Source organism: Cervus canadensis, chromosome 8 (assembly GCF_019320065.1).
Source record: "Cervus canadensis isolate Bull #8, Minnesota chromosome 8, ASM1932006v1, whole genome shotgun sequence".
NCBI classification, from domain to species: Eukaryota; Metazoa; Chordata; class Mammalia; order Artiodactyla; family Cervidae; genus Cervus; species Cervus canadensis.
In genome coordinates, this window is record NC_057393.1 from 880,875 (window position 1) to 895,104 (window position 14,230).

A 14,230-nucleotide genomic window follows, 5' to 3' on the forward strand; every position below is an offset into this window, starting at 1 on the left:
CTTGCCCCTGGGCTCCTCGCCTGGAGAGGGGCGTACCAGCGGGGCCCAGCCTGCCCGACTCCGGCCCGGTCCTGGGCCTCCTGACCGTCCCCACGGCTGCTCTGCGGCGCGGTGGCCGCTTGATGACCGCGTCTTCCTCACTCCTCTCCTGGTAGACGCTGACGCTCTGAAGAGGGCTTACCAGTTGATTAAGTCCGCCAACCTGGGCAAGTCCGAGTTCGACCCCACAGAGAGCTTCAGCCCCGACCTGTTTGTCTTATGTGCAGAGCAGGCCCTGAAGGTGATTGGTCCCAGGGCTCTTAGGGACGCAGCTTCAGGGGACCCCGATCTCCTGGTTTTCACTGGAATTGGGAAGTGGGGCCCCTGGTGAGTGGTCCAAGGGCTGCTCAGCCTCCCAGCCTCTCGGGGTCTCTGTTCTCACACAGATGGGGCAGCGGGAGGTGAGTGAGGACTGCATCCAGATGTACTTCAAGGTGAAGGGGCCGGTCACCCAGTTTCTGGGCCGGGCGCACCTGTGCAGGGCCCAGCTGTGTGCCCCCAAGTCCACGGAAAACCTGGTGAGAGGCAGCCCTGAGCCCCGCGTGCTGGGTCCCCCTGATTCTCTTCCTTTTAAGTGACGAAGCCTTGGAGTACACAACCTTGAGTCTGCTGACGGCGAAGGGCATGCGTAGCTCCTCTGCCGTCCTGAGATGAATACGTTATCGCTGGCCCTGCTGTATTCCCCCGAGTCCCTTTGATTCTCCTCAGAGTTCCACATCTCGCCCCCACCTCCAGCGTGGTTTTGTTGGGAGCTGGGTGACCGGGCTCATCTTCAGTGGAGTGCGACGCTGCATTTCCATCTGTGCTGTTCCCTAAGCTCTGGGGTCTGGCTTGTGTCCTTTTGACCTCTGACCTTTGCGTCCTAGTGCTGTGGTCATGCCCGCTCACCGGGGGGCAGGGGGTGGGCTTTCAGGGAGGGGGCTGGCCGTTCGACCTAATTGTGCATTCTTTGTATTGTTTTAGGAGGAATTTGAAAATTGTGTGACTCAGTACATGAAGGCAATCAACTTTGCCAAAGGAGAACCAAGGTGGGCATGATGGATTGGCCATTTCTAATTGAAAGGTTTGGAGCCAGAATTTGGCAGGTGGTTCTGTCTGTGTAGGTGACAGGGTTTTGTTTTCTTTTGTTTGTGCTTTACTGCAGCTCTGGCTGTGCGCGCAGGTCTCCTAACGTTGGAGCTGGGCCGCGTGCTCAGCTCTGCCCGGGCTGCACCCTCTTTCCTGTGCAAATTCTGTGACCCGCAGATGACCTTTGCTTGCTGTCCCTGTGGCAGCCTCACCCTTGGCCGGTCCCCAGGAGTCTCCTTTTCCATCCTCTCTGGGGGGCAGGCACTGGGCCCCTCCCTGCCCTCCCCCCCGCAGTCCTGTACGCCCCCTGGCCCAAGGCCTTGTGTCTGGAGGGGTGATTCTCCTGGAACGCCGGCACAGTTTTCCACTTAGTTAATACATCATCAAAAAGAAGTATTACTGAAATTGTTAAGTCTGCATACAAACTGGTGTTGACACAACGTATCTGAGTAGGACACATTCAGCCCTAGGAGATGCGTGTCAGCCTAGGATTATTCGCGGACAGCCTCCTCCGTGCCGGGGATACAGGGCCCAGCCCGAGGACCCTTCCTCAGCAGGGATGTCGGGGGGGCGAAGCCTAACCCCGAGCCGAAGCTCTGAGGGCAGACGGTGCCCTGGAGCCCCGGAGCCCGAGGGGTGGGCGCCTCGGGGAGGGGCCTGGTCAGGGCTGTGCCCTCGGTCGAGGCTGGGTCTGAGCTGGAGCGGGGCTGCCGCACTGCTGAGCACAGAGCCGGTTCCCTCTGGCCCCCGGGCCGGCGCCCGGGGCCTCACCGTCCGTCCCCGCCCCCGCAGGTATTACTTCCTGGTGTACAACGCCTCCGTGCTCTACTGGCGGATGGTGAGGCCCTTCCTGAAGCCTGGCTACCGCCAGCACCTGGTCCCCAGCCTGGCCCAGCTGGTGAGCGTGCTCAGTCAGACGGAGGAGGAGGACAAGGAGTGGCAGGCAGAGCTGATGCTGTGAGTCCCCCCTCCCCCGCCCGCCGGCCCCTCACTGCTCCCTTGTCTGAACTTGGAACCAGGTTTGGGGCGTCTTGTCCGCAGAAGTTGCTGAACTCTGCGGAAGGCACCACGGTGTCCCGAGCAGACTGGCGTTACCACAGGAAGCATGCTTCTACTCAAAACCCAGGAAATAAAGAAATTGTGAAAGTAGACATTCTAGCAACAGACAACCCAGCAAGAATGCGTGCCCTGTCTAGGGAAGCTTGCCTCCAGTACGTCAGCCCCGGGACGGATGGCCCTGTGGAGCCAGCAGATGGTCCCGGCTGGCAGGGCAGGCTGAAAGGCACTTGGTGACTCTCTCCTGTATTTGGGGGGCGCTGTGTGTGGCCAGCGACTGCGTGGATGCCGGGAGGGCCCAGAGGGCCAGCCCTGAAGTTGTAATCCAGAGTCTGCAGGTGTTTCTCACCTTTTATGGAAGTTTGGGGAAGCTTTAACAGAAAATCAGTAAAACCATCCTCTTTCTCTGAAGGCTGTTGTTTGAGGTTCTCAGAATCACAGCTGGACAGGCCCCTATACCTTTGCGAGTGGGGGCCCAGCAGCCTAGGTCTGGGCCAGTCACGTGAGCCCCAGACCGTGCGTGGGTGAGGAGCTGCCCGATCTCTGTATCTTTCTGAAGTTTGTAAAACAGAAAATTGATAAAAATATGATAACCCAGGTGATGCTAGTGGTAAAGAACCTGCCTGCCAGTGCAGGAGACTTAAGAGACATGGGTTCGATTCCTGAGTCGGGAAGATTCCCTGGAGGAGGGCATGGCAGCCCACTCCAGTATTCTTGCCTGGAGAATCCCATGGACAGAGGAGCCTGGAGGGCTGCAGTCCATAGGGTCTCAAAGAGTTGGACACGACTTAGCACGCATGTATGCAACCTGGTTATTAGACCTTAGTGGCAGAAAATGTGACTCTCCAGGTTTAACATGCACCATTCTCGTATCGCCCAGGGAGCTTCTGGAGTGTTACCTGCAGGCCGGGGAGAACGCGGAGGCTGCAAGGTTCTGTGCCACCGCAGCACCGTTCATCAAGGCTCATGTGCCACAGAAATACCGGCAAATATTTGCCCTCATGGTGAGTCGGAATATTCACATATGCAGAAAGAAGTCCTTTTCTTAAATGCCGTCATTCAGAACGTATGCATGAACAGCCGAGACCCTCCGTTGAGAGATATAAAAACATACATGCATACATACAAGCATAAACAGGACAAAACACAATCTTTTCCTTCCTCCTGACTGAAGGTTTCCTTTTTAACCACACTGAGTTTTTTAAGTTAGCAAGAAACTTCATAAAATAATCACTGCAACAGGGTGTGTAAAGAGCGTTCATCACCTGTTCATTTTATGTATAAAATTCAACTGAAATCATTATGTGCAAAGCTAAGCATAAAGCATATGAAATGAGAATATATTTGTTAGTTACAAACGCAGTTTTTAAAGGAGCAATGTTGGCAAAATAATAGCTAAACACAATATCTGGCCTCTTCCTAACTGTTTGTTTAAATCTCGGTATTCTGTTCCATCTTATAACAGGTCCAACATGAACTAATGGACGAGCTTCAGTTAAAGGAAGAAAGGAGAAGTTCGATCAGCCTGTCTGTCACTTTCCAGATTAATATGCTAAAAGCGTAGGTGTTCTGGGGCGGGGGACAGATGCCCAGGAGGCTCTGTGCCCCGGGCGGTGGTGTGTGTGCAGGGGCGGCCAGGCTGGAGGGCAGGCCCAACCTTGCCTCCATCTGCTGAGCGGCTCGGGAGAGGTGGCCAGGGTGAGTGCGCTCCTCAGGCAGTGAGGTGGGTGGCTTTTAGGAAGCGGAGAACAGCAGCCGCGTCAGATGCTTCTGATGGCCCTCCAGAGGAGGCCTGAGGCTTGACCATGAGACTGACAGAACGGTCGCAGTCTGCGTGAAACCCTGACGGGACTGGGCCAGAGTGCAGGGAGAGACTGTACCCGGCAGAGGCCCGCTGCCGGGACGAGTGGGGAATGGGGTGGTGGAGAGCTCGGGGTGTGAGTGCCGAAGTCCAGCCCCGGCAGCACCAGGAGTACCCACGGGATGAGTGGCGTGGGCGAGGAAGTAGACAGACAGACAGACACACACACACAGATGGTTTCGTAGAAGAGGTAGCTTTTTCTTTTTCTTTTTAGGATAGCTCAGTTTTTATAGAATGAATGTTACCTCCCCCTTAAATCACCACATATTACATCAGATACTGGTTTGTGCTTCCGTCAATATTTTTTTCCCCATGTTTTTCCCCTAAGCATTCATCTAGAACGTTTCCGATTACAGGGTTTATACTTAAATGTCCCGTACATAGTCTTCTTGCCTCAATGGCCTAACATTCTCACTGTAACAAAAACAATGTTCCACAAATCTCAGGTGTAGTGTAAATTCTTTGGACAATAAAACAATACATGGGAAGGGTCACAGTAACATGTTTGACATTTCTGAAAATAGTACCATGAGAAAAACCTGATATTTTTCTTTACCTGAAACCACAAAATCTCAATTTACAATGATTAACTATTAAACAGCAAAAACACCTCTAAAGCAGCAAAACACCTCTATTAATAATAAGATAATGGCAGTAAAGCTGGTTAATATAAATCTTCTATTAAAATCCTATATACCCCATTTTCTAATTTTACAAAAACACCCATAATATCCCATGTTGTTTAAAGAAAGGGAAACAATAAACAAATAGCAGCAAGGAAATAGCAATAGTGAAAACACTCTCAACCAAGGAGCAAGTAAACTAAAGCAGTATATCTACTTTTAAATCTAAACACCTCTACTCTTTTCAGTTCTAGAACGTTATAATCTTTTAAGCAAGCAGCCAAACTATACCCGTGGCCTTTTCTTTTATGACTTGATGTTTATGGTCGTGTCCTGAGCCAGAGCAATCCTGAGCATTTCCAAAAAGGCTTGGACTTTTCCAGCGAGGCCTTATTACTATATATTATATTTCCAAAAATTAACAGAAAGCCCAACAACAGTAAGACAGAAGGAAGAAAGGGACATACCGGGCCCCCGGGACAACCTCGAGGGGAAGAGCTGCCTTGCAGGTTCCTTTCTCGTCCTGGTGGCTCCGGAGGGGACACATTGGGCCCCCGGGGCAGCCCCGTGTGAGGAAGAGCTGCCTTGCAGGTTCCTCTCTCGTCCCATGACCTTGTCACGGACTGGGTGCATCCCAGCGGCTCCCAACCAGTGAGGAGATCCCAGTGTGTGAGTGGGGAGGTCCCGGTGTGTGAGTGGGGAGGTCCCGGTGCGTGTGAGTGGGGAGGTCCCGGTGCGTGTGAGTGGGGAGGTCCGGGTGCGTGTGAGTGGGGAGGTCCCGGTGCGTGTGAGTGCGGAGGTCCCGGTGTGTGTGAGTGGGGACGTCCGGGTGCGTGTGAGTGGGGAGGACAGCTCTCCAGAGGGAGGCAGAAGCTGGTCTGGGTTGGATCCAGCCGATGGGAAGGACCCCACCTCCCTTCCAGGTGGGCTGTTGGTGTGGGACTGGGTCTGGGTGCATGGCTTGTGCATAGTTTCCTCAGGGCTCCTTCTTAGTGACAGAGGAAGACAGAGGCTGGCCTAGGGTGCGGGCAGAGGAGCTGTGAGGGGTCACCAGGAGACCGGTGGAGAGAAAGCAGGAGGTGTTACCTAGGCCTTCTGTTCGCGGAGGACACAAGTTCATAGACTAAATTGGTTTTAGAATAATTTAAAGAAATATGACAGGATCTTTTGGTTATTTAATATTTGATTAATCTCCATTCTAGAAAGCTGGATCAAAATGATTTACCTGAAGATGTCAACAAAATTCTGAAGGAGACCTATAAACGTTTAAGTCAGTACAATCACCAGCGCTTCCCTGCAGTCAGAGAGGAAAAGTAAGTGTGTATGTCTTTCCAGTTTCCCATCTGTGTACAGCATTTGGTAACTACAAGAAAACATGAAAGAAAAGCAAAAACAAAACCGTAACCATAATTACCAAGCAAGCATCAACCGTGTGGAGGTTCCGGGGTGTCTCTCTCTAGTCTTTTTTTGTCCTGAAGTTTGCACTGTTTGGCAGCACTTGGGATATGAAACCTCATACTGTACTTTCAGAAATCCAATTGACTTCCAATCACAAGTGCTTTTCCAGTTATCACACCATCTCACACCTTCTAAAGAGACATCCCAGTGGAGGAAGAACAACCCCCGCTGGGTTTCCGTCATCAGTTTTCTGCTCGAGTGCTGGGGGGCTGCTCAGAGCTCCGTCCCGGGCGGAGTTCCTGGAGCTGCTGGCTGAGCAGGAGGCTGAAAGAGAGGTCTGGATGCACCCAGCTCAGCTCTTTCACCAGGTCCTCGAGCTGTAACTCAGAGCAGGTCCAGCTGGTCCCTGGGCACGGCCTTGCGAGGTTTCGGGGGGTGGGGGCTCCGGGGACATAGGGGACCGAGCGGCCAGGGCGCCCGCCCACCTCCTGGGCCGCACCCCTCCAGGCAGCCCTGCTGCTGCTGACCGAGTGGAACGGTCATTCATGTATCTGCAAACACTTTTTCTCTTGTTAATTTTCCAATCATTTCTTCTGCCCAACTTTTATAAAGTAGATTGTAAATCATTTTACTGTAGACTTGCTAAAGCTTTCTCTGTTTCAGAATTTGAGCCCTCCAGCTCCAGTGCATTTATCAGTTGTTTCACTTTGTTTACCTTTTAGGTCTTTTAAAATAATTTTTGATGTACAGATGGGTTTTATTTAAGATAAGAATTGTTTGAGCTGATGTTCACCCCCCACCAGTGCTGGGCCAGACACGTTTAAGCCCGTCAGGGAGTCCCCGAGGTCCCAGCCCAGCAGCTAGCTCAGTGGGCGCTGACCTGGATCCACCGCAGTCCTGACCCTCTGCACCTGCCCTGGACTCTGTGGCCGCCCACCCGCGTGTCTGTGGCATCCCTGTTGCCAGTTTACGTGTTGTGGCCGAGAGGACACAGCGTCTTCTGCTGCGGTTCCAGTGCGTTCAGTTCCGTCACTGCTCCCAAACCTGGAAGGCGCATGTTCCCAGGTCCCGGGCTCAGCTGCTCGCAGCGGCCGTCTGTGGGGTCAGGCCCTCCCTCAGCTCCAGGGCCTCAGAGGCTCCAGGCGTCATCGAGGGGCCTTCTGACCCCTCCCCAGCTGGGCTTCAGTGTCTGGAACTCTGGGTGGGAAAAAAAAGGTCTATGAGTTTAAAGCCAAAAAAGGACTGAAAATCAGTGATGGGTACCTTCGTGGGCTCTCTTCTTACCTCTGGGAAGGCCAGAGGGGCTTGGGTCTGGAGGCCCCGCCAGGGCCCTTGGTGGTCCGGACTGGGTGGAGCTGGGCGGGGCTGGGCGCAGGGCCGGGACCGCCTGTCCATGCTGGGAAGGGAGGTGCCTTCTCCTGCAAAGGACGAGGGGAGGGGAGGCGAGATACAGGATAATACCCGCTGAGCTGAGAGGGGCCTTTGAGAATGGAAACAAAGCAGGCAGCCTAGCTCCATGGCGCGCAGTTAGGAACTCACTGTGGGGGCTGCACACGGGGGAAGGCCTGTGACGACAGCCCAGAGGTGTCCGCAGAGCGCAGAGCCGCCAGAGGCGCGGGGGACTCGGGGGCCAGAGCTAACGCGGCACCTGCCCGCCAGCTGGAGCTGAGGGTTTTCCTCCGCCAGACCCCCGTGACCCCTCACCTGCTTCAGCAAGAAGCTTCCGTTTGCATGTCAGCTGAAGTCGAGGGGTAGTGTTGATGGGCTCCTCTGGCGTGGCCCCGCCCTCGGGAGTGGGCGGGGGCTGGGTCACCGTCGCTGGAGGGGGGCGAGGCGTGGCCTGCGCACCTGGGCGGGGCTGCCCACGGGCAGAGCGTGTGTCCTGGCCACTGCTCCCCAACCACTCCGTGCAGGACAGGTCCCCACCCAGCAGAGAACCGCCACGTCCAGACATGAGGGGGCTAGGCTGGGAAGCCCGGCGTCTCCCCGCAGAGCCACTGCCCTGATTCCGCTAGTTGTTTGTTAAGCCTTCAATCCAGGGGGCTCATTCTCCCGCTTGTTCTTTTTTGGAGTTGCTTACGCTCCCCGAGGAGGTCCTTTGCGTTTCTCTCCACGCGTTAGCACCAGCCTGTTGGTTTCCGCGGAGACCTGGTCTCCTGGTCACGGCGTAGGAGGAGTCCGCCTGGAGGAAATGTCTTCCCTCGCTGTTCCCCTGCCCCGGGGCTCAGGTGGGGCCGCCCGGGGCTTACAGCTGCGCTTGCACCGGCCCTGAGACAGGGGAGGCCCCTCCAAATCCCACGCCAGGGCCGAGGCGGCCGGGTTTGGGAACCCTCGCGGTAGGATTCTTTTCTCTTCCATTTTGTTCTTGCCTCAGAGTGACGGCTGAAGGGTTATTCCACTCGCAGGCGGTGTGTCTTGTTGCCTCCTATTGACCTAATGCTGTTTCATTTCTGTTTCCAGAATGATTTTGCTTTTTGAATTAGCCCATCTTTCTCTGAACTTGAAATGCTGGGAGATCGCCTCTGATTGCCTCTCAGACCTGAAGAAGATGGACAGCAAAGTAAGTAGTCCCGGCTGGAAGCCCTGCTCCTGCTCGTTGTGATCGAGAGGTAAAAAGCCAAAAGCAGGCACGGAATGCAGAAGCCCCTCGCCAGGGGGCCTGAACTGTTGCGTGTTGGTAAATTTCCTCCTACTCTTTTTAAAGTGCGTTTCACATGGTTGAAATGATGTGATTTTTGCATCAGTAGGTCATTAATGATAACTGGATCAGTTCATTAAAGAGAACATAACCGTTGTACATATGTGTGCACCCAGGATTGGATGTGTGCACCCAGGATACACACATTTGCCTGTATCAGGCAAATACCAACAAATCTGAAAGCAGAAACAGACAGCAACACAACAGCGGTAGGGCTTTATAACCCACTTTCAGCGTGGGTAGGTCACCCCGACAGAAGGTCAATATGGATATATTGGGATTGAGCAAAAAGAGCCTAACTGACACCTCAGAAAGGTCCTTTCAGTGAAGGAAAATGCACATTCTTCAGGACAGATCGTGTTAGATCACAAAACAAGTCTTAACAAATTTAAGATGACAGAAATCATGTTAAGTATCTTTTTTGACTGAAATGGTGTGAAACTAGAAATCAGCAACAGGAGGTAAGCTAGAATTTCACAAAAACGTGGAACTCAAATAGCATACTCCTGAACAACCAATGGACCAAATAAGAAATCGAAAGGAAAAAAAAGATTTTGAAACATAGGACAATGGAAACACAACACACCAAAACCTGTGGGCTACAGGGACGTTATAGCCAAAAACACTTGTAATAAGAAAAAAGAAAGATTTAAAATAAACCACCTATATTTATGCCTCAGTTACGTTCAGTCGCTCAGTTGTGTCAGACCATTTGTGACCCCATGGACTGCAGCACGCCAGGCTCCCCTGTCCACCACCAGCTCCTGGAGCTTGCTCAATATTATCTCCATTGAGTTGGTGATGCCATCCAACCATCTCATCTTCTGTCATCCCCTTCTCCTCCTGCCTTCAATTTATGCCTCAAGAAACTAGGGGGGCAAAAAACCAACAGAACAAAGCCCGAAGTTAGTGGAGGAAGGAAATAATGAAGATTAGAGCAAAACAAGTGAAAGAGAGACCAGAAAACCAGTAGGAAAAATCAATGAAACTAACGGTTTTTTGAAAAATAAACAAACTGGCAAACATTAGCTGGACTAGGAAAAATAGAAGATCAGAATCAGAAATGAAAGAGGAACCTTACGACTGATAACACAGAAATAAAGAGGATCTTTAGAGACCAGGAAGATGGGTGACCTATACGGAACTGATAGGTTCCTGGAAACATGCAACCTGCCAAGACTGACTCCTGGGGAAACAGAAAGTCTGAGTAGACCAGTGAGTAAGAAGGTTGCATTCGTAATCAAAAACCTCAAAATAAAGAAGCACCCAGTGACCCAGCAACCCCACTTCTGGGCATGTATCCAGAGAAAATGTAATTTAAAAAGACACATGTATCGCAGTGTTCACTGCATCATGATTTACAACAGCCAGGACATGAAAGCAACCTAAATGTCAACAGAGAAATGGATAAAGAAGATGTGGGGTACATATATGCAATGGAATATTACTTGGCCATGAAAAGGAATGAAATCAGGTCATTTTTAGAGACATGGATGGACCAAGAGACAGTCATACAGAGTGAAGTCAGAGAGAGAAAAATAAATATATTAGTGCATATATGTGGAATCTAGAAAAATGGTATATTAAACTTATTTGCAGAACAGAAATAGAGGCACAGATGTAGAGAACAAACATGTGGACACCAAGGGGGAAAGGTGGGGTGGGAGGAATTGGGAGACTGGGGTTGACGTATATACACCCCTGGTATTGTTATAATATAGGTAACTAATGAGAACCTATGGTATAGCACAGGGAATCAGTGCTCTGCGAGAACCTAAATGCAAAGGAAATTTTAAAAAAGAGGAGATACATGCATACATATAGCTGATTCACTTTGCTGTGCAGAAGAAACTATGTTTACAACAGTGTAAAGCACCCATACCCCAATAAAAATCAAGAAAAAATAAATAAAAAAGAAACACACACTTAGGACGAGATGACTTCATTGGTGAATTTTACCAAACATTTAAAGAAGAATTAGTGCTGCTCCTTCAAAAATTCTTCCAAAAAGTTGAAGGAAAAGGAATACTCCAACTCAGTTTACAAGGCAAGCATTACCTGGATACCAAACCAGACAAAGTAACTACAAGAAAAGAAAATTATAGGAAATACAGAAAAGAAAATAATCCAGATGAACACAGATGCAAAAATCCTCAACAAAATACCAGCAAACTGAATTCAGCAGCATATCGTAAAGATCAAACACCATGATCAGTGGGATTTATCCTGAAGTCGCAAGGGTAGTTTAACATAGGCAGATCAATAAATGTGATACATAGCATTAAAAGAATGAAGGATAAATATACGATCATCTCAATAGATGCAAGAAGAGCATTTGACAAAATTCAACATCCTGTCATGTTAAAAACTCTCAATAAAAAGTGTGTGGAAGGAAAATACCTCCACATAATAAAGACCACATGTGACGAGCCCACAGCTAACATTATACTCAATGGTGAAAGGTTAAAACCTTATCTTCTAATATCAAGAACAAGATGATGGTGCCTACTTTTGCCACTTCTATTTAACACAGTACTAGAAGTTCTAGTCACAATAATCAGACAAGAAAAATAAAAGGTATGCAAGTCATAAAGGAAGACGTAAGTCTGTCTGTTTACATGTGACATGACCTGTTTATACAGAGAAAACTCTAAAGACTCCATCAGAAACTATTAGAACTAATGAGCAAGTTCATAAAGCTGAAGGATTCAAAAATCATCATCCAAAAAATCAGTTATGTTTCTGTATACCAAAAATGAAATATCTGAAAGAGAAAATAAAACAGTTTACAATAGCATCAAAAACAATACAATACTTAAGAATAAATTTAACTGAAGGATTGAAAGACTTGTTCACTGAAAACTAGAAGACGTTCACAGGATAAACGGATGGAGACACGAAGAACGGAGACAGAGCCCCTGTTCTTGGATTGGAAGAATGAAAATTATTAAAATGTCTATACTACCCCAAACTACCTACAGATTCAGTGAAATCCATATCAGTGCCAATGGCATGTCTCACAGAAATAGAAAACAAAGGCGATGTGTGTGGAGTCACAGAAGAGCCAAAGCCCTCCTGAGAAAAGACAAAGCTGGGGGCGCCCTGAGCTAGAGCATGAAGCTACGGGACCCAAGCAGCCGGGTGCTGGTGTGAACGCAGACGCATCGGCCGACGGGACAGAACTGAGAGCCCAGAAGTGAGGCTGCACACGACGTCAGCTCGTGTTTGACAAGGGCACCGAAACGCCATGGGGAAAGTGTAGCCCCTTCAATAAACGACGCTGGGAAACCGAATGGCCACGTGGAGGTGAGTGAAATTCGACTCCTGCCTTATGCCTCTCACAAGCGTTAACTTGAAATGGATTACAGATCTTAAGACCCGAAACTGTAAAACTCCTTTAAGAACACATGGGAAAAAAAAAACTCTCGACTTTGGTCTGGGCAGTGATTGTTTGGATGTGGCAACAAAAGCAAGAGCAAGCAAGTAGGATCACATCGATCTAACACCACCTGCAGAGCAAAGAAAGCAATGACGCGATGAGAAGGTGGCCTATGACAAGAGAAAAACATTTGCAAACCGTGTATCTGATAAGGATTTAGTATCCATATAGGAGCTCATACATCAGTAGGAAATCACCATTCTTATCATCATCACCATTCTCCAATGGGAAACAGTGGGCTAAGGGCCTAACACACATTTTTCTAAAGAGATATTCAAGCGGTGCATGAAGAGGTGTTCAGCACCTCCAATCATCAAGGAGATAAAGTCAGAACCTCAGTGAGCATCACCCCACACCTGCTGGGATGGCTGGTATCCAGAAGACAAGAGACAGTAAGTGTTGGTAAAGATGTGAAGAAAAGGGAAGCCTGGTGCTCTGTTGGTGGAAATGTAAATTGGTACAGCTTCTATGGAAAATAGTAAGAAAGTTCCTTAAAAATATTTTTTCAAAAGCTACCATGTGATCCAGCAATCCCACTTCTGTGTATCCAAAGGAACTGAAATCAGATCTTGAACAAATGTCTGTACCCCATGTTCACTGTAGCATTGTTCGCAAAAGCCAAGATGTGGGAACTGCCTAAGTGTCTGTCTTTGGGTGAATGGATAAAGAAAATGTATGTGTGTGATGAGTATTATTTACCCTTGAGAGTTCAAGCAAACCGATGTGCATGTAATTGGGGTGCCTGAAGGAGCAGACACACTAAAACCATAATCACAGAAAACCAGCCAATCTGATCACAGGACCACAGTCTTGTCTAACTCAATGAAACTAAGCCATGCTGTGTGGGGCCACCCAAGATGGCCGGGTCATGGTGGAGAGGTCTGACAGAATGTGGTCCACTGGAGAAGGGAATGGCAAACCACTTCAATGTTCTTGCCTTGAGAACCCCATGAACAGTATGAAAAGGCAAAAAGATAGGACACTGAAAGATGAACTCCCCAGGTCGATAGGTGCCCAGTATGCTACTGGAGATCAGTGGAGAAATAACTCCAGAAAGAATGAAGGGATGGAGCCAAATCAAAAAAAATACCCAGTTGTGGATGGGGCTGGTGATAGAAGCAAGGTCCGATGCTGTAAAGAGCAGTATTGCACAGGAACCTGGAATGTTAGGTCCATGAATCAAGGCAAATTGGAAGTGGTCAAACAGGAGATGGCAAGAGTGAATGTCGACATTCTAGGAATCAGTGTACTAAAATTGACTGGAATGGGTGAATTTAACTCAGATGACCATTATATCTACTACTGTGGGCAGGAATCCCTTGGAAGAAATGGAGTAGCCATCATGGTCAACAAAGAGTCTGAAATGCAGTACTTGGATGCAATCTCAAAAATGACAGAATGATCTCTGTTCGTTTCCAAGGCAAACCATACAATATCATGGTAATCCAAGCCTATGCCCCAACCAGTAATGCTGAAGAAGCTGAAGTTGAACGGTTCTATGAAGACCTACAAGACCTTTTAGAACTAACACCCAAGAAAGATGTCCTTTTCATTATGGGGGACTGGAATGCAAAAGTAGGAAGTCAAGAAACACCCGGAGTAACAGGCAAATTTGGCCTTGGAGTATGGAATGAAGCAGGGCAAAGGCTAATAGAGTTTTGCCAAGAGAACACACTGGTCATAGCAAACACCCTCTTCCAACAACAAACACAAGAAAAGACTCTACACATGGACATCACCAGATGGTCAACACCGAAATCAGATTGATTATATTCTTTGCAGCCAAAGATGGAGAAGCTCTATACAGTCAGCAAAAACAAGACCGGGAGCTGACTATAGCTCAGATCATGAACTCCTTATTGCCAAATTCAGAGTTAAGTTGAAGAAAGTAGGGAAAACCACTAGACCATTCAGGTATGACCTAAATCAAACCCCTTATGACTATACAGTGGAAGTGAGAAACAGATTTAAGGGACCAGATCTGATAGACAGAGAGCCTGATGAAGTATGGATGGAGGTTCGTGACATTGTACAGGAGACAGGGATCA

General features: G+C 49.2%; 2 protein-coding genes across 5 annotated transcripts in view; one reads left to right on the forward strand and one right to left on the reverse strand.

Annotated features, from left to right (window-relative positions):
• LOC122446147 (homeobox protein Hox-B4-like) overlaps window positions 1-8,164 on the reverse strand; it is a 30,332-nt gene extending 22,168 nt beyond the window's left edge. Inside the window, exons 1-3 of one of the 2 annotated variants that reach the window (XR_006270789.1) lie at window positions 7,750-7,855; window positions 7,330-7,463; window positions 5,115-7,242 (exon numbers count right to left, since the gene is read on the reverse strand). Coding sequence is in view for 1 of the 2 variants with exons in the window: in XM_043476003.1 (XP_043331938.1) it covers window positions 7,228-7,242; window positions 7,330-7,463; window positions 7,750-7,999 (399 nt within the window). In the remaining variant the exon portion in view is untranslated. Of the gene's footprint in view, window positions 1-5,114; window positions 7,243-7,329; window positions 7,464-7,749 lie in introns of those variants that run through there. The other variant, XM_043476003.1, reaches the window with a different exon arrangement.
• Window positions 1-14,230, forward strand: part of CFAP46 (cilia and flagella associated protein 46) — a 96,049-nt gene that overhangs the window by 554 nt on the left and 81,265 nt on the right. For all 3 annotated transcript variants that reach the window (XR_006270787.1, XR_006270788.1, XM_043476002.1), the window contains exons 2-9: window positions 156-280; window positions 426-557; window positions 1,003-1,067; window positions 1,900-2,064; window positions 3,044-3,167; window positions 3,629-3,723; window positions 5,850-5,960; window positions 8,506-8,605. Coding sequence is in view for 1 of the 3 variants with exons in the window: in XM_043476002.1 (XP_043331937.1) it covers window positions 156-280; window positions 426-557; window positions 1,003-1,067; window positions 1,900-2,064; window positions 3,044-3,167; window positions 3,629-3,723; window positions 5,850-5,960; window positions 8,506-8,605 (917 nt within the window). In the remaining 2 variants the exon portion in view is untranslated. The remainder of the gene's footprint in view (window positions 1-155; window positions 281-425; window positions 558-1,002; window positions 1,068-1,899; window positions 2,065-3,043; window positions 3,168-3,628; window positions 3,724-5,849; window positions 5,961-8,505; window positions 8,606-14,230) is intronic.